The sequence below is a fragment of the Macaca fascicularis genome, chromosome 14, assembly GCF_037993035.2.
Source record: "Macaca fascicularis isolate 582-1 chromosome 14, T2T-MFA8v1.1".
In the NCBI taxonomy this organism is placed as follows: Eukaryota; Metazoa; Chordata; class Mammalia; order Primates; family Cercopithecidae; genus Macaca; species Macaca fascicularis.
In genome coordinates this window covers 12,781,328-12,806,562 of record NC_088388.1, presented here as the reverse complement: position 1 = coordinate 12,806,562, position 25,235 = coordinate 12,781,328, and the positions used below count along the sequence as shown (strand labels likewise).

The following is a 25,235-nucleotide window of genomic DNA, read 5'->3' as shown; positions in this document are numbered from 1 at the left end:
CTTGCCATAATTGGGTTCCTTAGATCTCATGGCATTGCTTGATTTGATTCGTTCATGGAACATTTCTGAACACCTGGGCCCTTGGCAGGGGCTACCCTGCATCAGAGACACTGCAACCAGTGCCCCTGAAAGACAGGCACTACCATACTGAGGACCAGGCAGGGCTAATGGCAAAATAAACATTGTTATCTAATCTTTCTGCTGGGCCAGTCTGGTACAATGAGATGATGTGGCTTCCTTGCTGGCAGCCACGGATCAGCCCTGGCTGACAATCAGATCTCATGGGAGCATGTGATGGCAGAATCAGGATTCCCTTTTCCATCCCAAGGGTTCCTCTGGTAACAGGGGCTGAGTGGAATGGCTTCTCCAAGTGCTCCTGGGATGGAGGCTGCAGCCATCATGGAATGTACATGTCACACACTAACCCATGAACAGAAACCGGGTGGATGTACATGGTCACACAGTCTGGTCAGGGACCAGAGTCCCCTGAGACCCAGGTTCAGCTCCCACCTGTGTCATTACTTGGTTATGTGAACCTGCACTGATCACTTAACCCCTCTGAGCTATGTCAGTTGGGAAAAACTGGGGGTAGTCGCATAATAATTCTTTTTAAAAATAATTCAAAGCATTCAGAAAAGCACAAAGAGCCACAGAAATATAAGCACTGCTGTGTTGAGGAGGTTTACAGATGACCTGACCAACAATGTCACCTTTCCCCATTTCAGATCACTCACATTGCCTGAGCAGAAAACCACCTAGCAGAGCACTGAAAAGGTCTCAAAACACAGAAGAGCAAGAGGCAGCCAGGTGGATCTTTCTGGAGATTTCAACGAGGTTTCCAGTCCTGTTTTCTATTGCTGAAGACACTGATGACAACTTAACACACATTTCATGACTTACAACAACTCACATTGACTATCTCACAGTTTCTGTGGCTCAGGAATCCAGGCTCCATTCAACTGAGGCCTCTGTCAGTCAGGGATGTCAGCCTGGTCTGTGGTCTCATCTGAGGCTCGACTGGAGAAGGATCTGCTTCCATGCTCACATGGTTGCTGGCAGGATTCAGTTACTTACAAATTGTCACACTGAAGGCCTGACTTCCTTGCTGGCTGTTGGCTGGAGGCCACCCTTGGTTCCTTCCCCTTGGGCCTCTTTATAGGGCAGCTTTCTTTCTCAGAGCCAGCAAGGGGAAGAGTCTATACAGAGAGTGTGCTGGCAAGACATAAGCTATGAGCCTGTATAACGTAATCGCAGAAGCAACGTCCCATCTACTTTGCTGTATCCTGTTGGTTAGAAGCAAGTCCTGCCTACACAAAAGGGGAGGGGATTACACAGGGGTGTGAACACCAGCAGCATGAATAATTGAGGGCCATCCTAGAGTCTCTCTGCCATACCCCTGAATTGGTGGCAGAAAGCATACCAGCATCCCTCAGGGTGCTAAAATCTCCAATATGGAGAAACATTAACATCTTCACCAATCAGAGAGCTTCCCCTCAATGCGATCCAAATATCCATCCAGGTGGAAAGAAAGAGCCCCTTCCACACCAGCTTTCCCTTTAACTGATCACAAACGCACCAAAGACATGGCCTATTCCTACCATGCTCAGGGATGTACCCCCAGCAGCTAGAGCATCCCTGCACGATACACAGTGAGTGCACAATCAGGCATTCAAATGAATGTGTTAAGGTGCTTGCAGGTTTCTGCCTGGGGAATCTTCCTTCTACTTCCCAAATATACTTCTCTGCTCAAAATTCCCATGTGGGCCCAAGACAAGCTGTGCCCCCAAAACCAGCACCCATCCTTGGGCTCCAAACTCCCTCCCTTCCATCTGGTGGCAGCCTTGAGTGAAGGGATTCCATCTGGTGCCCCCAAAACTTAGGCAGGCATCGTCAGGACCATCAAGTTCTTCATATGAGTGCCAGGATCAACCCATACTTAAGGTGATGGATACTCCAAATACCCTGACTTGATCATTACTCTTTCTATGCATGTAACAGAATATCACAGGTACCCAAAAAATATGTAAAATACTATGTTTCCATTAAGAGAGAGAGGGACAGGTGCACTGTGGTTCACTGTAATCCCAGCACTTTGAGAGGCTGAGGCAGGTGGATCACTTGACCCAAGCAGATGGAAACCAGCCTGGGTCACATAGTGAAGCCCTGTCTCTACAGAAAATACAAGTTAGCTGGGTGTGGTGGCTCATGCCCTTAGTCCCAGCTACTTGGAGCCTGAGGCCAGAGGACTGTTTAAGCGTGGGAGGTTGAGGCTGCAGTAAGCCATGACCATCCCACTACATTCCACCCTGAGTGACAGAATAAGACCCTGTCTCAAAAAAAAAAAAAAAAAAAAAAAGAGAGAGAGAGGCTTGAGAGGGAGGAAAGAGAGAGGAAGAGAAGCAGGCACCAGAAGACGTGAACGTGGGAAATACAAGGGCTAGTCATACTGGAGAGAGATTGACAGTTAAAAAAACAAACAAACGGCCGGGCGCGGTGGCTCAAGCCTGTAATCCCAGCACTTTGGGAGGCCGAGACAGGGGGATCACGAGGTCAGGAGATCGAGACCATCCTGGCTAACACGGCGAAACCCTGTGTCTACTACAAAAAAATACAAAAAACTAGCCGGGCGAGGTGGCGGGCGCCTGTAGTCCCAGCTACTCGGGAGGCTGAGGCAGGAGAATGGCGTGAACCTGGGAGGCGGAGCTTGCAGTGAGCTGAGATCCGGCCACTGCACTCCAGCCTGGGCGACAGAGCGAGACTCCGTCTCAATTAAAAAACAAACAAACAAACAAACAAAAGAAAAAATAATGAGCCCAGGATTCACATTTGGGGCACAAACATGTCAACTAACAGGGAAGTCTGAAATGTCCACATGTTTCCTACTAACCACCACTGTCCCTGAACTTATCCACACTGCCCACTTCTGAATACTTACCTGGAGGCACTAGGGGTAACTTGGAGATTTTATAGAACCTGTGGCTCTCATGGCTGGACAGTCTGAGGATGCCCCAGGGGATGGGATTTCGGAACAAGACCCTGAGACAGGGCTTCCTATCTACCTGGTGACCTACCACCTCCCCTGTCCTCTTCCCCAGTAATTTATGTATCAGAGTTTTCACTCTACTTTGTCCACTATATAAAAGCTCACAAAGTGGAGGATCCATTGCATTGATAAGCATTCTCTTTTTTGTTGTTGGTGTTGTTTGTCTGTTTGTTTGTTTGAGACGGAGTCTAGCTCTGTCGCCCAGGCTGGAGTGCAGCGGCAGGATCTCCGCTCACTGCACTGTGTCCGGAATTGGTTCCTTCCGGTGGGTTCTTGCTCTCGCTGAATTCAAGAATAAAACCGCGGACCCTCACAGTAAGTGTTACAGTTCTTAAATATGGTGAGCCCGGAGTTTGTTCCTTCACATGTTCAGATGTGTCCGGAGTTTCTTCCTTCCGGTGGGTTCGTGGTATCGCTGGCTTCAGCAGTGAAGCTGCAGACCTTCTCGGTGAGTGTAACAGCTCTTAAAGGTGGAGTCCAGAGTTGTTCCTTCCTCCCGGTGGGTTCCTGATCTCACTGGCTTCAGGAGTGAAGCCGCAGACCTTCGCAGTGAGTGTTACAGCTCATGAAGGTAGTGCAGACCCAGAGAGTGAGCAGCAGCAAGATTTATTGCAAAGAGCGAAACAGCAAAGCCTCCACAGCCTGGAAGGAGACCGCTGCTGGCTCCGGTGGTCTGCTTTTATTCCCTTACTTGGCCCCACTCACATCCTGCTGATTGGTCCATTTTACAGAGAGCGGATTGGTGCATTTACAATCCATTAGCTAGATACAAAAGTTCTCCAACTCCCCACCCCATTAGCTAGACACACAGTGCTGACTGGAGCATTTACAAACCTTTAGCTAGGCACAGAGTGCTGATTGGTGCATTCACAATCCTTTAGCTAGACACAAAAGTTCTCCAAGTCCCCACCCGACTCAGAAGCCCAGCCGGCTTCACCTCTCACAACCTCTGTCTGCTGGGTTCAAGCGATTCTCCTGCCTCAGCCTCTCGAGTAGCTGGCATTACAGGCACCCACCACCATGCCCAGCTAACTTTTCTACTTTTAGTAGAGATGGGGTTTCACTATGTTGGCCAGGCAGGTTTTGAACACCTGACCTCTGGTGATTCACCTGCCTCAGCCTCCCAAAATACTGGCATTATAAGCGTGAGCCACGGCACCCAGCTAAGCATCCTCTTTCTAAGTCACTCACCCACGAGTATGAATTCTTTGCCCAGATTGCTTTGCTCCATTGTAGCTGATTTCAGCCCAGTTATAAGCCTGGAGAACCTGGAGAAATCACACCCAGGTGGCATCTCAAAGGTGGAGAGGGTGGGAAGGGACCAAAAGAAAGAGAAGAGGTGCAGAAAGGGAGGGACACAGATTCCAAAGAAATACCTGGCCGGTCGGTCTCAAGTTTGCCTCCTCCAGGAAGGGAAGGCAGCATTCTGCCAGTGCTCTCTCCCTCCTCCCCCATGTACTGCGCACATCTCCTTCCCAGACTCAGCCCAGTTGCCACCAAAAGCAAGCTAGAAGTCCCATAGGCTACTCACATGCCCAACAACCCCACACAATGACTCTAAACTGGGGAATTGTGTCCTTAGTCCCAAATGACCGACCGCCCAGTGTGCTGTGACTAAGCAGTGACCACAAGCAGTACCACCTATCACTGAGTCGGGGAGCTGCTCTCTAAGAACCCCAGCGGCGTGCCCCACTGGGACAAATCAGGCCACCTGGGGCTGCTTCCCATCTGTCTGTCCAATGCTGTGCTAAACGCACTTGTAACCAACTTTGTGGAAATGCTCAGCTTGTAAAATGTTAACGTGGGCCCTTGTCAATGCTAAAGAAATAAGCCTGTGACTGGGCGACAGAACAAAACTCCATCAGAAGAAAGAAAAAGAAAGAGAGAGAGAGAGGGAGGGAGGGAGGGAGGAAGAAAGGAAGAAAGAAAAGAAGGGAGGGAGGGAGGGACAGAGGAGGGAAGGAAGGAAGGAAGGAAGGAAGGGGAAGGGGAAGGAGAAGCAAAAGAAAAGAAAAACTAAGCCTTCAGGCCATTGCTTCTCTCTCCCTCTGCGGGTCAACCCCCATGGCAACCTCCCACCCCCGCCCCTGTCCGCAATGGCGCAAGGTTACAATGGAAAGTGCCTCCACTGGAACAGTCTCAGAACTGTTCTCGGGGCAGCGACAATCTTATCAGGAGCTTTTCTGTTTGGGATCAGGGGAACGGGTGACTTTCCAAGAGGCCGATAAGGCACGACCCAAGTTGTATATAAGGGGCAGCTCATGCTGCTGCTCTGCACCTTCCTCCCGTCTTGCTTCTCCCTGGAGTTGGGACCTGGGAAGAACCATGAAGTGGCTGCTGCTGCTGGGTCTAGTGGCGCTCTCTGAGTGCATCATCTACAAGTGAGTCCCAGTGGCATGGGTGTGAAGACGGCTGCCTCCCACATCGCCCTTCTTTACTCCTGTGTCTTCCTTCCTCCCTTTTTTCTCTCTCTCTCTTCGGCTGTCTCCATCCCCCTTCTCTGCCTCTCTCTCCACCCTTTGGGAGGCAGCTCTGCAGACGTGGTTAAAACTCAGGCCCAGCCTGAGTCTGGTTCCCAGCTCCAGCCCTAGTCAACTTAACTTCTTTGCATTATTGCACAGAAGTGGGAGCGTCTCCCTTCCTTCCTTCTTCCTCTCTTAGACCAGCTTCCCTTCCCTTCTGGGGCTGCCACAGAACCCGGTGAGCAGAATCCTCGCCTAATTCCTCTTCCTCCTCCAAACCACAGAGTCCCCCTCGTCAGAAAGAAGTCCTTGAGGCGCAACCTGTCCGAGCATGGCCTGCTGAAGGACTTCCTGAAGAAGCACAACCTCAACCCAGCCAGCAAGTACTTCCCCCAGGCGGAGGCGCCCACCCTGATAGACGAACAGCCCCTGGAGAACTACCTGGATGTGAGTGTGTGGGCAAGCGGCGGGGCCGGCTCTGAGGACTTGGCCCGCAGGAAAGAGGGTTTCCCTGGGGTCTTGGAGGACGGGCCGGGGCTCTGAGGCTCCAGGCAGTGACCCAGGGTCTGCCCCTAGGTGTCAGTGGCCCCGGGCAGGCAGGAAAGTTCACAGAGCTGTTGCTTCTTGTTCATTCATTCATTCTTTCACTCGTTCATGCAATGTTCACTTCTTCTGAGCGCCTCGTTATATGTCAGGGCCTCTGTGGGGCTCAGGAGGAAACACCAGTGAGCAAAGTCATAGCCAAGGAGAGAAAGACAGTAATCAAGGAGTCTTGCAAAGCAATGAAAAGAACAGGCAGCAGGAGGACCACAGAGTGAAGGTGTCACACTACGAGACTCTGCCACTTGGGCAGGGAGCCTCCCGGGAGCCATGCAGGAAGAGCGGGAATTTCCAAGAGAAGAAGACAGAACTCCGCACAGCCTGATCACTTGTGCCGAACCCTGTGCAGGCGGGAGCACAGGGCATTTGAAGGAGAGCGCAGAGGGAGGGAAGAAGGGTGCTGCAGACTGCGGCCCGAGGAGCCGAGGCGTAGACGGAGAGAGGCTCCATCCTAACTGCCACTGATTTATCTCAAACAGGGGGTGACAAAATCAGATCCGAGTTTCAGAAAGATCACTCTATTATTTGAGACCCGACAGCAAACACCCTGCCTTCCCACAGATATCGTATGTCCCCTCTGTGCCTGGCACAGGGCAGAGGGCACAGAGCAGTGATGACTGTGGTTCAGAGATTGGCCTCCGCCATCCAGCAGACCTGTTGCAAATGAGGGTTCTAGTGCCTCTAAGTCACAGGACATTGGCCAAGACATTTAAATCCTCTGAGCCTGTTTCTTGTCTGGAAAACAAAAACACTAATATCTACCAACAGAGGTTGTTGCCAGGAATTAACAGAATCATGTTTTCTGGAGTGCTTAGCATGGGGTCTGGCAGGCCCTTGGTAAGAGGCTTAGTTAGTGCATTTATTTAGTTAACAAATATTTAACAAATATTGGCACCTCTCTATGTGCCAGAGGCTATGCAAGTTGCCAAAACGATGGTGAATAAGCAAAGTTCCTGGAGCTTATATTCTACAGGGGATGACAGATAAGCAAGCGTGGAGGATAATTTCAGGTACTGATGAGGGCCAAGACAAATTAATTAATTGGACTATGGGGAAAAAGAAGATCGAGAGGGAGCAAATTTAGATAAAGTGGTCACAGAAGGACTGTTGGCAGAGGGGACATTTGACTAGAGACCTGAATGATTGATTTTTGAAAAAAAGATCAGCCAAAGAAAGATCTAGAATAAACATTTCCTAACACAAGGAATAGCCAATGCAAAGGCCCTGGGGCAGGAGTGACTAGTCATCGCCAAGGAGCAGCAAGCAGACCAGTGTGGCGGGAACAGAGCCGGCAAGCGGGGGAAATGCTGCCACTCAGAAGAAAAATACTGGTTGGTTGGCTGAGGTGGGTGGATCACTTGAGGTCAGGAGTTCAAGATCAGCCTGGAAACATGGTGAAACCCCGTCACTACTACAAAAACAAAAAATAGCCGGGTGTGATGGCACACACCTGTCATCCCAGCTACTTGGGAGGCTGAGGCAGGAGAATCACTGGAACCCAGGAGGCGGAGGCTGCAGTGAGCCGAGATCGTGCCACTGCACTCCAGCCTGGACAACAGAGCAAGACTTGCCTCAGAAAAAAAAAAGAAGAAGAAAACTACTGGCAATGCCCTTTCTTGCAACCTGCTCACACATCTAGATGTAGAAATAAGAAAACCAGCCAGGTTTCCATCTTTAGGTGGCTTGCTTAGCTTCTGATAAACAATTTAAGGCACAAGCACTTAAGCTGTCACTTGCCCAGTGCTAGAAGATTCCACCCCCATCCTCTGAGAACATGTGCTGTAAGGATGGGAAGACTGTGACAGACAAGACAACGGCTGAAGAGGGAGCAGCAGATTGTTAGGTGCTTGTGGTGCTTAGGAGAGAGCAGAAGGTAAATTGGGGGAGCAATCAGGGAAGACTTCAAGGAGGAAGGGACGCCAGGGCTGGGCTTTGAAGGATGAAGGCGGTGGCTGGGAAGAGAAAGACAAGAACTGTGAGGAAGGAAGGAAAAGGTAGAGAGGGCAACTGAGGAGGTGACCCAGAGACAGCCCTTAGGGAGGCCCCGACAGAGAGACCCCGGTCCATGAACTGCCCTGTCCCGGCCTCGACAGGTGGAGTACTTCGGCACTATCGGCATCGGAACCCCTGCCCAGGATTTCACCGTGATCTTTGACACCGGATCCTCCAACCTGTGGGTGCCCTCAGTCTACTGCTCCAGTCTCGCCTGCAGTAAGTTCCCAGCCCGCCCCACCCCACTCTCGCTCCCCAGCACCAGCTGACCCTGGGGAACCCTGGACACCCATGGGCTTCAGAGAGCTCCCACCTCAAGCCTGCTGGAGCCACTCAACAGGCATTTACTGTGCACCTACTATGTGCCAAGCACTGGGCGCAGGTGCTCCACGGGGTAAAGGGATGAGTGATATGATCCCTGCGGTCAAAGATTTTCCAGTCTGTGGGGAGAGAGAAGCTCCCCAAAATACCCACAGCCTGGGAGAGGAAATATAGGGGCCCAAAGCAAGACAGGGCCAACGGGCTGTAGAATAGCCTGCTAGGAAAGAGTCCAGTGTGAGGAAATGGCTCCAAAGCCTGGCTAGGACAGGCTAGAAGTGGGTGCTGAGCTCCTTTAAAAAAAAAAAAGAAAATCACTGTTTGCTAACGAAAGAGAGCTTGTCTTTGGAAGTCATGAACAATGTGTGTTGCGGGTTCCTTCCTCTTCTAATGTTTTCACCTGAGTTTTAATTAAGATGGGGTGCCTGTGTCATCATCCACATAACAGGAGCACTGGCCGCGGGCTGGGGGGTGAAAGCGCTCGTCACTGGGCAGCTACCAGCCTGCTCAGCTCAATGTTGGCCTTGGGAGTCCCCGGGAGGCCCTTGGGGTTGCCTGGGGACCTGCCATCAGTGAAGGGTCCCAGGAGTTCAATGAGACAGGACAGAACCTGGGGTCTCTTGGGGTACAAGGGTCTAGGGGGATAGGTCACTGCTCACCTCCAGAGCCCTTCCTGGGGCCAGGGCACCCCATCCCAGGAAGACGTCCCAGCCTGTGACCTTCACCTAGCTCTCAGAGACTGACAATCACTGCTTGCCGTTGCAGCCAACCACAACCTCTTCAACCCTCAGGATTCCTCCACCTACCAGTCCACCAGCGGGACACTCTCCATCACCTACGGCACCGGCAGCATGACAGGCATCCTCGGATACGACACTGTCCAGGTGGGCGCCCGCAGGCTGCCGCTGCATCCCGCCATCAGGCACCCCCAGAATCAGCTTATTCCAGCACGATGAGTCTCGGTGATCACAAAAGTAACCTGATTAGGGGTACGGGCTGGGGGAGAAGCAGCAGAGATGTCACAGACGTTGCTAGCTCGGGTGGCAGTGAGTAAAAGGGTGGGCTGCCGGGAGCCATAAGCCAGCCTCAGCTCCACCCAAGCAGAATGTTATGGAGGGTGGAGAGAGTCCGTAAAGGCTCAATTCTCTACTAGCACGTCCTCCTCTTCCTCCTTCTCCCAACCTGCAGCCCCCCCACGTCAGGAAATCTCCACAAGCCCTCTCTGCTACTTTTGGGGCATGGCAGGGGTCAAAGGCCCTGATTCGCCTGGGGTCTGCTTTGCATTTCTTCATCCGTAACACAAACACACAGTGAATCTGTTCTCCAGCAAAATCTCACACTGAGTCATAGACCGTGGCCATCTGCAGATCAGCTGCCATGGTTACCTCCAGCAGAGGAACGAGCATTCCAGGAGACGGTCCCTCTCCCCTCCTTCCGGGCTGATGCCCTGGAAGCCAAGTCCTGCATGGGATGAACCAGGGCAGCTGTGGGTCTGAGGCTGGCACCCAGAGCTCAGTGGACATGACCTGATGGTGAACATCATCTCGGTTCCCCCACCCAGGTTGGAGGCATCTCGGACACCAATCAGATCTTCGGCTTGAGCGAGACCGAACCCGGCTCCTTCCTGTATTATGCTCCCTTCGACGGCATCCTGGGGCTGGCCTACCCCAGCATTTCCTCCTCCGGGGCCACACCCGTCTTTGACAACATCTGGGACCAGGGCCTGGTTTCTCAGGACCTCTTCTCTGTCTACCTGAGCGCGTAAGTTGGGTGGAGAGGGGCCTCCTCCCACCTCCCCCTCCAGAGGTCACAGTGTTCTGGCCCAGCAGCAGCTGTTCAAGGCTGGCTGCGATGGAGAGGGTCTTGGGAAGCAAGGGATTTGGAAAGTCAATTTTTGAGGCTAGAGAAATGTGTCTTTGGAGAGTGATAGTGCCAAGTCTCTCTCTGACGGGCCATGTGCACTCCATCTCATTTACCAGCATCTTTATCCCCTTGATGTGCACAACTCAAATGTCCTCAGCCATTTGCCCCTCAGGGCCAGTTCCCTCATCCTTGGCCCCCAAAGATGCCACTGAAATGAATACACTTGGCCAGACACGGTGGTTCATGCTTGTAATCCCAACACTTTGGGAGTCTGAGACATGAGGATCACCTGAAGTCAGGAGTTCAAGACCAGCCCGGTCAACATGGCAAAACCCTGTCTCTACTAAAAAATACAAAAATTAGCCAGGCGTGGTGGCAGGCACCAGTACACCCAGCTACTCAGGAGGCTGAGGCAGGGAGAATCGCTTGAGCCTGGGAGGCGGAGGTTGCAGTGAGCCAAGATTGTGCCACTGCATTCCAGTCTGGGCAACAGAGCGAGACTCCATCTCAGAAAATAAATAAATAAATAAACAAACTGAATACACTTAAAACAGAACAAAATTCCATAACACAAAAATGAAAAGATTTGATCAAGATATATCATGGATGATGACATTTTTAAATCATGAAAGCAAGTTTCTTTTGTGATTTAATAAAACCTAGGTTCCATTTGTGACCGTGGGCTAATTCTAGGAATGAACAAAGAAATACATGAACAAACAAACAAATGAACAAAGAATAAATCAAATGTCAATTTGGGCTGAGTAGAGTGTTACGCAAGAATATCTGAGGGCATCATCCACTTTCTTAAGACACTCAACGTTCCTCTAACACTCACGAACGTCCTCGTCTTTTGAAAGGATTTGCCGTCATTCACTTGTTTCCTCGGTTCGTAACTACACATCTAGGTCCTCGCTATATAGCATTACACTGTGAGACGTTCACAGCAAAGGTGGGTGGGTTCAGTGAGGGGGTCATGTTTTATACATGGCCAGTTCTCCGATGACTGATTTCTTATTGCCATCTACATTTGTTCTGCATCTACCCTGAAACTGCAAAGATTTAGAAAATGAATATTGAAATAACAAGGACTCCTGCAATTTACAACAGGAAGGCTCTTTGTCATGTGTTCCTCTTGGCCAGTTGATGTTCAAGGTGGCTCTGAAACATAATCTGCCTTTATGAGCACTTAAATATTTCACGTGGGGCCGTTGTATCTCCCCAGCTAGATCTGAGTCTCTCAATCTGGGCATTATTAACATTTCAGACCAGCATAAGTCCTTGCCAGGGACTGTCCCATGCATTGTAGGACGTTTGGCAGCATCCCCAGCCTCTAAACATTAGATGCCAGTAGCATCCACTACCCCCACCCAATCAATCCAAAATGTCTCCAGACATTCCCCTGTGGGCAAAACTGCTCCCAGCTAAGAACAAGAGATCTCCACCATCAAGTCCTTAAGAGCCGACACTGTCACCCATTCACATCCCTGGGGTCGCCATGGCAACTAGAGTGAGTACCACAGTGGAAACCACACATCAACCTAAAAGACCCGTGTTCTTCCAAACGTAGTTCCACCACTCCCCCGCTGTGTGACCTTGGGCAGGTGACCTCACCTCCCTCAGGCTCAGTGTCCTCATGGGAAGTGGAAATAACAGTGACAGTGTCCACTGCGTGGGCCCTGGCCTAAGAGGACAAGAAACCACATTTGTCACACCCCAGGACAGCCTGCCAAGTGCCCAATCAAGGGTAGCTCCGAGGAGCCAACAGCAGATGTTCACACAAATGAACGAACAGAGAAATTCATGTCTTCTTCCCTCACTTTCCACAGCGATGACCAGAGTGGCAGCGTGGTGATATTTGGTGGCATTGACTCTTCTTACTACACTGGAAGTCTGAACTGGGTTCCTGTTTCTGTCGAGGGTTACTGGCAGATCTCCGTGGACAGGTGGGACTGCCACAGACAGGCAGCATCCAGGCCTGGGCCCCACATCCCATTTCCTTATGGATTCATAGCTAACCAGCTTTCCAGAATCCCCCCAGGGAGAGCTGACACAGGGGAACACACTCCAGGGGGAAGGCGGAAGTTGGCCCAGCCAGAGAAACCCTAGAAAGACACGTCCCGGGCGGAGGAGGGAAGAGCTGTCTGGGAAGCCGAGACTCTGCAAGCGTCAGATAGCCACTGTCCTAATAGTCACGGAGGCAGAACAATCCACCAGCATCCCTGGGGAAAGCTGGGCAACCACCTGTCCACACATCTCAATGTAACGGGCCTGGGAACCAGCAATGCTCCTCCCACTCGAAGAAATGTGTCACTTTCAGTCTAGAAGTAGGGCAAAATGGCTAAGAAATTGTGTGAAGTCATTTCTCAAGAGTGAACAATTCTCCAGGACAAGGACTTTCGGTACTAAAACCGGGACCATCCCAGGCAAACCAGGACACATTGATCACCTCATGTCTGCCCAGCCATGCTAGCATTTCACCAGTTCCTCCAACTCCTGCCCCAGTCCTCTGGTCTCTGTCCCTCCCCGCATACCGTCCCCTGTTGATGTCCTCCTTCTCTCTTCACCTGCCTGGAATCCCTGGGTGTCTGCTCCCCTGGCTGCTTCCCTCCACCGCCTCTCACCCTGGACGCTGTTTTGTTCCCTGCCGCACGCCTGGCTTATCATCCTGCCCTTCTGCCACCATAACTTATCTTGCCAGCCAGGCCGGGAGCTCCCTGCAGCCTGGAACTGTGAGGCTGTCTGGTTTAGCTTTGCGTTTCCCATGCCTGGCAGAGAGTAGGCACTTGTAAAATATTTGTTGGGTAAATGAATGCAGGATGAATGAATGTGTAAACGAGAGGAACAGAAATTTCACTCACTGGCCAATGGATGGGTGGGGAAGAAATGTCTGGGGTCACCTCCTGGTTCCTCCTTGGAGAGATGTACCCCTGAGGGCTCAGGAACCTTCACTTGCTTCTTGCCCTCAGCATCACCATGAACGGAGAGGCCATCGCCTGCGCTGAGGGCTGCCAGGCCATTGTTGACACCGGCACCTCTCTGCTGACCGGCCCAACCAGCCCCATTGCCAACATCCAGAGCGACATCGGAGCCAGCGAGAACTCAGACGGCGAGGTGAGTCCAGCCCCGACGGCTCTGTTCTACACTCAAATAGTGGGTGTGCCAGGCACACGGGACCAAAACCCTTGTAACTTTTCTCACCTCACTCTTTCCAGATGGTGGTCAGCTGCTCAGCCATCAGCAGCCTGCCCGACATCGTCTTCACCATCAACGGAGTCCAGTACCCTTTGCCACCCAGTGCCTACATCCTGCAGGTGAGGGGGCTCTGGACCATCCACTAGAGGGGCTCACACAGAATGTGGCCACAGAGTCCCCTCTGCAGAGGGAAAGTGCGCTTCCACGAGCTGAAGCCGAGAGGCAGAGGCAGACGAACATCTGCCCCAGACAGCTCCGGAGGGAAGGAACAGATTGAAAACAAACGCAGGAATAAGAACTTGGATACAGCCCCCTAAGGGAACAAGTGAAGCAAAGGTTAATGGAGGGAAAAGAGGATTCTATTTGGACCCCTGGGTCCAAGTCCTGGGTCTGAATTACCAGCCCATTGATTCTGAGCAAGCCATAGCTCATCTCAGCCTCAGTTTTCTCATCCAAAATGTAGACATGGCAGCTTTCCCCACCCTCAGAGTGCGGTTAGGTTAACCAAGTGAGACTGATCACATCAGAGCTACCAAGGGTTGGGTAAAGGGAAATCCTCATTTCCATAGGCTGGGGCTTCCGACAAACCTACCATCTCTACCAGGTAGCAAATCTTTAGCTGTACGAGCCACAGGAAAACTCTCCCTTCTATTACTATAACGTCAGGTGGAAAACTGATTTTGCCAGTGGACTGATGTTACTCAACAAGAAGCACTGATGCCTGGGCTCCCCCAGTGATTTGATTACATTAGGAGAGGGCAAGGCCTGAGCAATGGGATGGGGCTACGGGGGTTCAAAGCTCCCCAGGTGACGTGCAGACAAGGTCATAGCCCAGTGACTTAGTGAGGCAAGAGGCTAACAGCTCCTCCGGTTTGCCCCTGGTCGGGATCAGAATAATCATGAGAAAAGGCTGTGTGGGCTGAGTTTTCACACTCCTTCCTACCAGCTGAATTCTCCCCAAGGCCTTAGCTCTGATGCTGATGTCAGGGTTCCTGTGCCTGCCAGAAACGCCAGATAATGTCCAGTAATGCGTAGAAACCAATTGTGCTGTGGACAGCTTCTACAGGCCGACTCCAGGCCAACAACAGCCGAGTCCCTGGACACCGAGCCAGGAAGCTCCTCCTTGCACGTGCCTTGCAGCTGGACCAGGGCGCCCTGGATGTTTATCACCCAGTGCCTGTCACTGCTGAATCGGCGTCTCAACTCCATTTTTATTCTCCTTTTCTCCAGAGCCAGGGCAGCTGCACCAGCGGCTTCCAGGGCATGGACGTCCCCACCGAATCTGGAGAGCTTTGGATCCTGGGTGATGTCTTCATCCGCCAGTACTTCACTGTCTTCGACAGGGCAAACAACCAGGTCGGCCTGGCTCCCGTGGCTTAAGCCCAGGTCTTTCCAGCCACCTCCCAGGAAGATCTGACCTCCGTCCTCTGCCCACTTTAGATGTATCTAATTCTCCTGACTGTCCTTCCCAGGGGAGTGTGGAGGTCTTGGCCCTGTTCCCTGTCTTACCAATAATGTAGAATAAAAACGTAACCTACTGAAACAGGTTTTGTGGAGCTGCTTCTCTTTGCTGGTCTTTTTCCTTCACATCACTGGGGTTAGAACGCCAGGGCAGGGACCAAAATGACCACATCCACTTGGATGGCAGCCAACAGAGTGACCCCAGCAGCGGACACTTCATGGTAGAGCCAGGAAGACAGAGGCCTGCAGGGGGCTGTGCTGGAAGCATCATAAAAAGACCTGGGGGCCAAAAATGCTGGGCTCATTCTCTTCTCATAGAAGGGACAGTGAGAGCTGAGATCGTGCCATTGTACTCCAGCCTGGGCAACACAGAGAGACTCCGTCTCAAAAAAAAAAAAAAAAGAAAGAAAGAAAGAAAAGTAAAAATAGGGCACTGAAGCTCTTAGTTATGGGAGTCAACTTCCTACTTCTCCCAAGCCAATAAGAGATTATGACAAGGCTGGGCGCAATGGGTCACGCCTGTAATCCCAGCACTTTGGGAGGCTGAGATGGACAGGTCACCTGTGGTCAGGAGTTTGAGACTAGCCTGGCCAACATGGTGAAACCCCGTCTCTACTCAAAATGCAAAAATTAGCTGGGCGTGGTGGTGCGTGCCTGGAATCCCAGCTACTCGGGAGGCTGAGGCAGGAGAATCGCTTGAACCCGGAAGGTGGAGGTTGCAGTGAGCTGAGATCGCACCATTGCACTCTAGCCTGTGAAACAGAGCAGGACTCCATCTCAAAAAAAAAAAAAAAGAGAGAGAGAGAGAGATCATGAGGAAAGGAAAGCAATCAGGAGAGACAGGAGAGGTGGACACTAATGGCGACATCCCTAAGTAGACAGGATAGGGCAGTGTTGTCTACAAGACATGGACAGGAGAAGTGGAAGAAGCTGACACCCCACAGTCTTCCAGGACGCCCCTGTGATTCGCTGGTGACCAAGACTCACTGTCAATCTCCCGCAAGGTCCCAGGCACAAGACCCTGAACACATCTGTTTCCCCGTCTGTAACAAACAGAATGGTGTTCCACTTCCCTGAGCAGAGGCTGTGAGACAGAGAATTAAGCACGCTCAGTAGCATATATTCCCTAGAAAGGTAAAGAGGAAATGGAGCAGTTTCTCAGACTGGGCTTGGTAGCAAAATGTTCAATGGAAAATATAGTTTCAAAGTAAGTATAGAACATGCTACATTCTAGGCCCTTCCCCAGGGTTCACCAGCTACAGTTCCCAATCAAAGGCTCTGACAAGTCCTGCTGCAAAGTGATCTGTTTCATTTTAATTCAGCTGAGCTTGATCTCAGACTTTCCTGGATCCTATCTGTTCTCCTGGGTCTGGCCCCATCCTTCCTTCCTCCCCCATGTCAACCCCAGCAGCTGCTACTCAGCCTCTCTCTCCCAGCACCTCTTCCATTCCCAACCTGGGATTCCCGAACCCAGCCAGCATCTAAAGAGCTTCCTCATCAGACAGATCATTTGACCAGAAAGCCCCGTGCCAATGTATCCGATTCGATCCTCCCTATGTTGCTGCACAAGAGAAGATGAATTCACAAGCCTTTGCTGCAGTCTTAGGTCTCTGCTTCATGCATCTTCCTCTAAGGGCCTTGGGGGTCTAAGCACAGCTCCTTCCGTCCTTTTCATTCACACTCGTCCAGGAGTGTTATTTTAATCTCACAGGTCTCCTGCCCCATCCATCCTCACCTGTCCCAAATGATCACTCCGACACATTGCTGGTGGGAGTGTAAATTGGCACCACCCTAAGGAGCATGATGTGGCTGTTTCTATCAAAATTAAAGAAGCATATACTGGCCGGGCGCAGTGGCTCATGCCTGTAATCCCAGCCCTTTGGGAGGCCAAGGCAGGCAAATCACCTGAGGTGAGGAGTTTGAGACCAGCCAGGCCAACATGGTGAAACCCCTTCTCTACTAAAACTACAAAATTAGGCCGGGCACGGTGGCTCACGCCTGTAATCCCAGCACTTTGGGAGGCCAAGGTTGGCGGATCACGAGGTCAGGAGATCGAGACCATCCTGGCTAACATGGTGAAACCGGGCCTCTACGAAAAGTACAAAAAATGAGCTGGTTGTGGTGGTGGGAGCTTGTAGTCCCATTAGTAGGGAGGCTGCAGCAGGAGAATGGCATGAACTCAGGAGGTGGAGCTGGCAGTGAGCCAAGATCGTGCCACTGCACTCCAGCCTGGGTAACAGAGCAAGACTCCATCTCAAAACAACAAGAAAAATACAAAATTAGCCAGGTATGGTGACACATGTCTGTAATCCCAGCTACTTGGGAAGCTGAGGCAGGAGAATTGCTTGAACCTGGGAGGCGGAGGTTGCAGTGAGCCGAGGAGATGACCACACCGCCCTCCAGCCTCAGCAACAAGAGTGAAACTCCATTTTAAAAAAAAAAACCATATGCCTTTTGGCTCAGTAACTTCACTTCTGGAAATTCACCTTAAAGATACACTTGTACGTGTGCAAAACGATATAAGGACATGATTCCTTGCAGCATCATGTGGAAAAGCAAGATTTGAAATGACCGAAAAGTCCATCCACAGGGGTTGCTTCAACAGCTTATGCTGGATCCACACAATGTACAGCTGGAAAAGGAAAAAGCAAATGTGCTCACTAGGTGCTAAGATGGAAAGTTTTTTGTTGGTTTGTTTAAGACAGAGTCTTGCTCTGTCTCCCAGGCTGGAGTGCAGTGGCGCGATCTCAGCTCACTGCAACCTCCACCTCCCAGGTTCAAGCAATTTTCCCGCCTCAGCCTCTCGAATAGCTGGGATCACGGGCGCCTGCCACCACACCCAGCTGATTTGTGTATTTTTAGTGGAGACGGAGTTTCACCATGTTGGCCAGCCTGGTCTGGAACTCCTGACCTCATGATCCACCCACCTCAGCCTCCCAAAATGCTGAGATTACAGATGCGAGCCACTGCGCCCAGCCTCAGAAAGATCTTAAAAAGAAGGTAAGTTAAAAAAACAAAGTGAATTATGTGATTTTGAGCCTCTGAAAGTTTGTCCTACTTAGAAACCTACTGTGACTTGCCTTCAGGCCATGCATCTAATAACCTTCAAAATCGGGTCTCTTGAAACAGATTTGATCATTCTGCCCTTTGGGAAGCTCCCAGGTGCAAGGGAAACTGAGGCCATAGAATAGGCTTCCAACACACCCCCATTCTGTTCTGTTTCTCAGAACCCTGAAAGTGGAATCCTAGCTCAGGAAAAATGCAGGGTGTCTCCATCCAAGAACAAACACCCCCTTGCTTGTTGGAGCCCAGGCTCCTGAGAATTCGAAGCAGCTCATCCCATTAAAGGCACTGCACACCCCGCTGGGGGCTTCAGGTGGACTCCTGCCTCCTGGTGCACTGTGGTTTATCGTGGGCAGAACATGTTCTTACCTGGCCCAGTGAGAGCCCTGGCCCAGCCCTCCACCGATGGCTCCTGCACCTCTGCCCCAAGAGTTTTCTGGTGCCTGGGGACGAGCAGAAAGGCAGGCTCAGTACTACGGCAAGGCCAGCTGGGTGTGCTAGAGAGCCAAGAGCCCAGGACGAGGCTCCACCAGTGAGGGACGAAAGCTGAGGGACAACTACTGGTGCATCTTCACACCCTTGGGGGACAATCCTGAGGCAAGGCATGGGCTCCACATTCTCTCAGAGGGTCCCTAGAAGGACAAAGTGCCATTTGCCTATAGCTGTAACCGGCTCATCAATGCCCCTTGGTCTTTTTCTCTTGGCTCTCATCCGAATACCATCTCCGGGTCTGCTTTAGGGGGAACCCAAACTCAAATAGTGTTCACAGGGACCCTCCTCAACTGTGGGCCATCAGCTGTCTCTCCAAACGCCAGCAGGAAAACCTCATCAGGTGACATGTGAAGCGAAGGAAAAATGCCTGGACTGGGAGTCAGAAAAATGGGGCTCTCCTCCCATTCAGCCGTCATAATCTGTGTAGCCTTAGAACACTCTCCTAACTTCTCTGAGCCTCTGCTTCTCAGCTGTGATACTGGATGGGGAACAGTCCAGTTAAGCCTGTTTTTATACTTGGAAAAACTTAGGAAAATTGTTTACAGCTGTCCCCTTGCCCCACCCCCCACTAACCTTTTTTCTTTCTTTTTTTTTTTTTTTTTTTGAGACAGGGTCTTGTTCTGTCACCCAGGTTGGAGTGCAGTAGTGTGATCTCAGCCCACTGCAACCTCTGCTTCCTGGGCTCAAGTGATTCTCCAGCCTCAGCCTCCTTAGCAGCTGGGACTGCAGGCATGCGCCACCACGCCTGGCTAATTTTTGTATTTTTGGTAGGGATAGGGTTTTGCCATGTTGCCCAGGCTTGTCTCAAATGCATGAGCTCACAGCGATCCACCTGCCTCAGCTTCCCAAAGTGCTGGGATTGCAGGCGAGAACCAAAGCGCCCGACTTTTTTTTTTTGGGGAGATGGAGTCTCACTCTGTCATCCAGGCTCTGGAGTGGAGTGGTGCAATCTCGGCTCACTGCAACCTCTGCCTCCTGGGTTCAAGCGATTCTCCTGCCTCAGCCTCCCAAGTAGCTGGGACTATAGGCACGTACCACCATGCGCAACTAATTTTTGTATTTTTAGTAGAGATGGGGTTTCACCATATTGGTCATGCTGGTCTTGAACTCCTGACCTCGTGATCCACCTGCCTCAGCTTTCCAAAGTGCCAGGATTACAGGCATGAGCCACAGTGCCCGGACTCCTTTTCTTTTTTTTAACATTCAAAATGAACATTATTGACATGAGTCCTATTTGCAGAGGCAGGTAGGGGGGACTAGTATTAAACTTAAATTGCATGCTAACTTATTGCATAAAAGAATAGCAATGAGGAAACTGACACTAATTTTTAGCCACTATCATTTTGACAGATGGACTTGTTTGAAAAGTTGCAGCATGGGGGCAATGAGCACTCTAGGCTTTCATCCTGAAATCAGACCCCATGTGGCATCACTAAGCCCGGTGGGCTGTAGCAAGCTTAGGGGCCACAGGGCCACAAGTGTAAACCACTGAGACTTACGGAGGCATTATCACACGTCAATGTCACAACTCCATAAAGCAGACCTGTTATTATCCCCATTGTCCAAATAAGGGAGCAAAAGCCAGGCACGATGGCTCATGCTTGTAATCCCAGCACTTTGGGAGGCCAAGGCGGGCAGATCACCTGAGGTCAGTTTGAGACCAGCCTGGCCAACGTGGTGAAACCCTGTCTCTACTAAAAATACAAAAACTGGGCATGGTGGTGCACGCCTGTAATTCCAGCTATTCGGGAGGCTGAGGCAGGAGAATCGCTTGAACCTGGGAGGCAGAGGTTGCAGTGAGCCAAGATCACGTCACTGCACTCCAGCCTGGGTGACAGAGCACGACTCCATCTCAAAAAATAATAAGGGAGCAGAGACCTAATATCCCACAGCTAGTCCAGCAGAGCGAGGTTCACACTTGAGTTTCATAGGCCCCAGACCTCACTCATGACCATGACCCTTTGTATCTTACTGGACAAAACAGTCTCTTAAGTCCTTTGCCTCTCCAAACTCTTTGGTTTCCATGCTCCTATCTCCCACATTCATTATTCCTGCCACCATGCTCAGGTGAGAGGCCTGACTACACTGTCATCCCGACTGGATACCAGGTTGCCTTTGCAGCCAGGGAACACTTCAGCAGACGCTTCGCCCTGGGACACAGAGTGAGCAGCAGGATAGAGAAGGGCTCAGAAGAGGGCGGCCTCCGCAAAGTGACAGGCTATGCCCTGGGGGTGCTTTCACTCTGCAGCCTCCATGGGTTTCAGCGGCAGCAAGTGTGGGGCCGCATGCCTGTAATCCCAGTACTCAGGGAGGCTGAAGTGGGAGGATTACTTGAGCGTAGGAGTTCAAGACCAGTCTAGGCAACACAGCAAGACCCTGTTTCTACAAAAATTTTTTAAAAATTAGACAGGCGTGGTGGCGTGTGCCTCTAATCCCACCCACTCGGGAAGCTGGGGTGGGAGGGAGGCTTGAGCCCATGAAGTTGAGGCTGCAGTGAGCCCTGATCATGCCACTACACTCCAGCCTGGGTGACAGGGCAACATCCTGTCTCAAAAAAAAAAAAATGGTAGCAAGTGGTGACTTGGTGACAGGGCCGCTTCTGCTTCCTAGCCCCACATCACTTCCCTTATCACAAATCCTCATTCCCCCATTCATGATGGCACTGTCCTCTTCCCATCTCTCATGCACACTGTGCTGCACTGCTCAGACCCCCTGCTAGGACTGAAGGATCAATCTCCGCAGAAAGCCCTGCCCCGTGGCCCCAGCTCAGGACAGCTCTGAAGGGCCAGCCTAGCCCCAGAGCTCCCAGAGGGGGCTGGCTGGGGCTTCGAGAAGGCCCAGCAGCCCTACTCTCCCTCCCCGCTCCTTCCCCTCTGCCCACAGGTGTTCATGCTGAAAACACGTCTTAAGAAACTGCTGGCCCGGCCAGGTGTCGTGGCTCACGCCTGTCATCCCAGCACTTTGGGAGGCCAAGGCAGGCAGATCACCTGAGGTCAGGAGTTCAAGATCAGCCTAGCCAACATGGTGAAACCCCATGTCTACTAAAAATACAAAAACTTAGCCGGGTGTTGTGGTGGGTGCCTGTAATCCCAGCTACTCAGGAGGCTGAGGCAGGAGAACTGCTTGAACCCGGGAGGCAGAGGTTGCAGTGAGCCAAGGCCTCACCATTGCTCTCTAGCCTGGGCAACAAGAGCGAAACTCCGTGTCAAAAAAGAAACTGCTGGCCTGTCATTTAGTCTCAGAGATTCCTTCCCAGAAGCAAGTCCCCTCCATCATCTTTTCCCTTCTCACTGTGGAAGACCCCCAGTGTCTGCATGGTATTCCATGGTGTACATACTACGCAGCCATAAAAAAGAATGAGATCATGTCCTTTGCAGGAACATGAATGGAGCTGGAGGCCATTATCCTTAGCAAAGTTATGCAGGAAGAGAAAACCAAATACGGCATGTTCTCATTTGTAAGTGGGAGTTAAATGATGAGAACACATGCACACATACAGGCGAACAGCACACACTGGGGTCTACGGAAGGGTGGAGGGAGGGTAGAGGGAGAGACTTAGGAAAAATAACTAATGAGTACTAAGCTTAATCCCTGGGTGATGAAATAATATAATCTGTATGACAAATCCCTGTGACACAAGTTTAACTATATAATAAACCTGCACATGTACCCCTGAACTTAAAATAAAAGTAAAAAAAAAGAAACAGAAACTAAAATCATGATCTTGGGGAAAAAAATAAAAAGAAGTCTCCCAATATAAAAGGCCGCCAAGTGCTTACAGGAGACCCTTTCCCAGCCCAGTCACAATTTAGTGCCAGCTTTTCTCCCCAGCAGTGGGGTAAAGGTGGGCGCTCACTAACCACCTGTGGACTTGGGGCCACGTTTCCCACCTTCCCACAGGTAAGTGGTGAATGAGCAGTGCAGCCTGGGGAAACCGAGACAACCTTTAATCAGGAAACCTCAGGGGGACGCATGACACCTGGCGGTACAGGCCCAGTGAGTGGAATCCCAGCCGGACGTGACTCTTCCTCTAGGAGAACTTGGCAGCCCCCGACCCTTCTCAAAAGATGAGCTGGCCACGCGGTCCAGGGAGGATGCTGACAGTGGAAACCACTTCCTCCATTCTTACAGCACATTCCAAACACTTCCTGGGAACAAGGTTACATCCAGCCTTGGGGGTCTTCCATCCTCACCAGGGCCCCTGCAGGAGGGAGCCCAGGCATCCCCACTAGGTTCACCCTTGGAGCCACTGGCAGAGTGTCCTCTCTCCTGAGTCTCCCGGACACAGTGACCGGCTTACATGGTGGACTCTTCCCCCTGAGAGGCCCCCACTGGGGGCTGCTGGGGGCCGTGGTGGGTGGTGGCTGCAAGGGCTGCAGAGAGTCTAGAGGTGGTGGAAGAAAGCGTGCGAGTCCCGAGGAGGGTGATGGGGGTCTTCGAGGGGCTGGGGTCCATCATGGAAAGTGCTGAAGCTTCTGTCAGGAGGGTGGCAGGCAGAGGAGGCCACCTGGATGCTATCTGGGCCCCAGAGGCTGAGAATGAGTGCTCTGGAGTCACAGGAGGTGGCTGAGGAGCCCCTGGGGAAGCTAGAGGTAGAGTGGGGGCTCCTGGAGGGGTCGAAGGCCCTGGTGAGAGTCGAGGGGAGGCCCCAGGCTCCCCTGGGAAAGTGCCTGTGGGCCCCAAAGCGGGTGAGTGTAGACCAAGAGCTCCTGCTGGGCTTGTAGGTAAAGTCTGTGTTTTTGTCAAGTTCGTTCTTAAAAGGAGCTGAAGCAGAGGGAGCGCTGGCCTCGAGAGTGATGCTATTGGGGTCCCAGTGCAGGAGCTACAGTTGACAGGGGCCTCAGTGTCTCCATGCAGGCTCCTAGCAGCTTTGCTGAACGCCACATTTCCGTGAGCGGAGAGCCCCTGCTTTTCTTCCAGGGGAGAAAGGGAATCTAGAGAGAGGAGGGCGAAACGAGATGCACAATGGTTCTCTCCAGTGGCCAAGGTGGCTCTGGGACAAGGTACGCCAGGGACACCCAAGCTCTGTCCTCAGAGGGGCCTCAGCACACCTGGTGAGGACCGGCCAGCAACTGCCTCCAGGAAGGGAAGACTGAAGGAGCCATGAACGGAGGGAGGCAGGCAGTTAGCTGTGTGACCTCACACAAGGCATGCAACTCCCCCGGGCCTGTTTCCTCATCTGTAAAATGGGCACAGCAGTAAGGACCGAGTGTGAATGAAAGGGTGCATGGAGAGTCTCAGCCTAAACCTCAATGTGAACTATAGACACTGGATGTCAATGACATGTCAGTGTCAGTGCAGGATCACCGATTATAACAAACATGCCACACTGGTGTGGGGTGCTAATAGGGGGCGATGCTGTGGCGTGTGGAGTCCGAGACATATGGGAACTCTCTACGTTCCACTCAATTTTGCCATGAGCCTCAAACTGTTCTAAAAAATAGTTTCTTTGAAGAATTTTTAGAAAAGTCTCAGCCTAGGGCTTGGCACATCATAAAGGCTCAGCACACAAGGAGAAAATAAACACAGATGTGCCTCGACTTACAATAGGGTCACATCCCAATAAACCTGTAAATCAAAAATGCATTTCTGACCAAGCACAGTGGCTCACGCCTGTAATCCCAACACTTTGAGAAGCCGAGGCAGGCGGATCACCTGAGGTCAGGAGTTCGAGACCAGCCTGGTCAATATGGTGAAACCCCATCTCTACTAAAAATACAAAAATTAGCCGGACGTGGTGGTGTGTTCCTGTAGTCCCAGCTACTCGGGAGGCTGAGGCACGAGAATCACTTGAACCCGGGTGGCAGAGGCTGCAGTGAGCTGAGATCATGCCACTGTACTCCAGCCTGGGAGACAGAGCAGGACTCCGTTTCACCAAAAAAACCAAAAAGGCTTTTTTTTTTTTTTTTCCTTCTTTGAGACAGGTTCTCACTCTGTTGTCCAGGCTGGAGTGCAGTGGTGTGAACATGGCTCACTGCACCCTAGACCTCCTGGGCTCAAGTGATCCTCCCACGTTGGCTCTCCTAGTCGCTGGGACCATAGTCACATGCTACCACACCTGGCTAGTATTTATTTATTTTATATTTTATTTTATTTTACTTTACTTTTTACTTTACTTTACTTTTACTTTATTTTAGTAGAGACAGGATCCTACTTTGTTGCCCAGGCTGGTCTCAAACTCCTGAGCTCAAGTGATCCTCCTGCCTCAGTCTCCCAAAGTGCTGGGATTATCAGCATGATCCACAGTGCCCAGCAAAAATGCATTTAATACAGCTCACTTCCTGAACCCTGGCCAACCTTATGCGTGTTCAGAACACTTACATTGGCCTACAGTTGGGCAAAATCATCTAAGTCAAATCCTATTTTTTTAATAAAGTGCTGAATATCCATGTGTCACATATTGATAACCCAGGAAAAGATCAAAATTCAAAATACAGCAAAATTTTGATGGTTTTGTACCTTGTAAAGTCAAAAAATCATTAAGATAAACCACCAGAAAGTTAGGAATCATTTGTGAAAAAAGGAAGAAGCTCAGCAAAAAGAAAATGAAGAGTGAAGAAGCAAAAAAAGAAAGAGTATCACGCCAGGCACAGTGGCTCATGCCCATAATCCCAGCATTCTGGGAGGCCGGGTGGATGGATCACTTGAGGTCATGAGCTTGAGACCATCCTGGCCAACATGGTGAAACCCCATCTCTACTAAAAATACAAAAATTAGCAAGGCATGGTGGTGCCTGTAGTTCAGCT

The 25,235-nt window shown here is 51.2% G+C and overlaps 2 protein-coding genes across 45 annotated transcripts in view; one reads left to right on the top strand and one right to left on the bottom strand.

Moving 5' to 3' along the window:
* Positions 1-5,317: 5,317 nt before the first annotated feature.
* Positions 5,318-15,016, top strand: LOC135966997 (pepsin A-1-like). Its single transcript, XM_074013526.1, has 9 exons — positions 5,318-5,424; positions 5,790-5,952; positions 8,199-8,316; positions 9,181-9,299; positions 9,977-10,176; positions 12,108-12,224; positions 13,248-13,392; positions 13,494-13,592; positions 14,704-15,016. The coding sequence occupies exons 1-9, from the start codon at positions 5,369-5,371 to the stop codon at positions 14,851-14,853; spliced, it is 1,167 nt and encodes a 388-aa protein (XP_073869627.1). The 5' UTR covers positions 5,318-5,368; the 3' UTR covers positions 14,854-15,016.
* Positions 15,017-22,419: 7,403 nt separating this feature from the next.
* VWCE (von Willebrand factor C and EGF domains) overlaps positions 22,420-25,235 on the bottom strand; it is a 37,795-nt gene continuing 34,979 nt past the window's right edge. For all 44 annotated transcript variants that reach the window (XR_012423162.1, XR_012423168.1, XR_012423163.1 and 41 more), the window contains one exon: positions 22,420-23,423. Coding sequence is in view for 29 of the 44 variants with exons in the window: in XM_074013483.1 (XP_073869584.1) it covers positions 22,786-23,423 (638 nt within the window). In the remaining 15 variants the exon portion in view is untranslated. The remainder of the gene's footprint in view (positions 23,424-25,235) is intronic.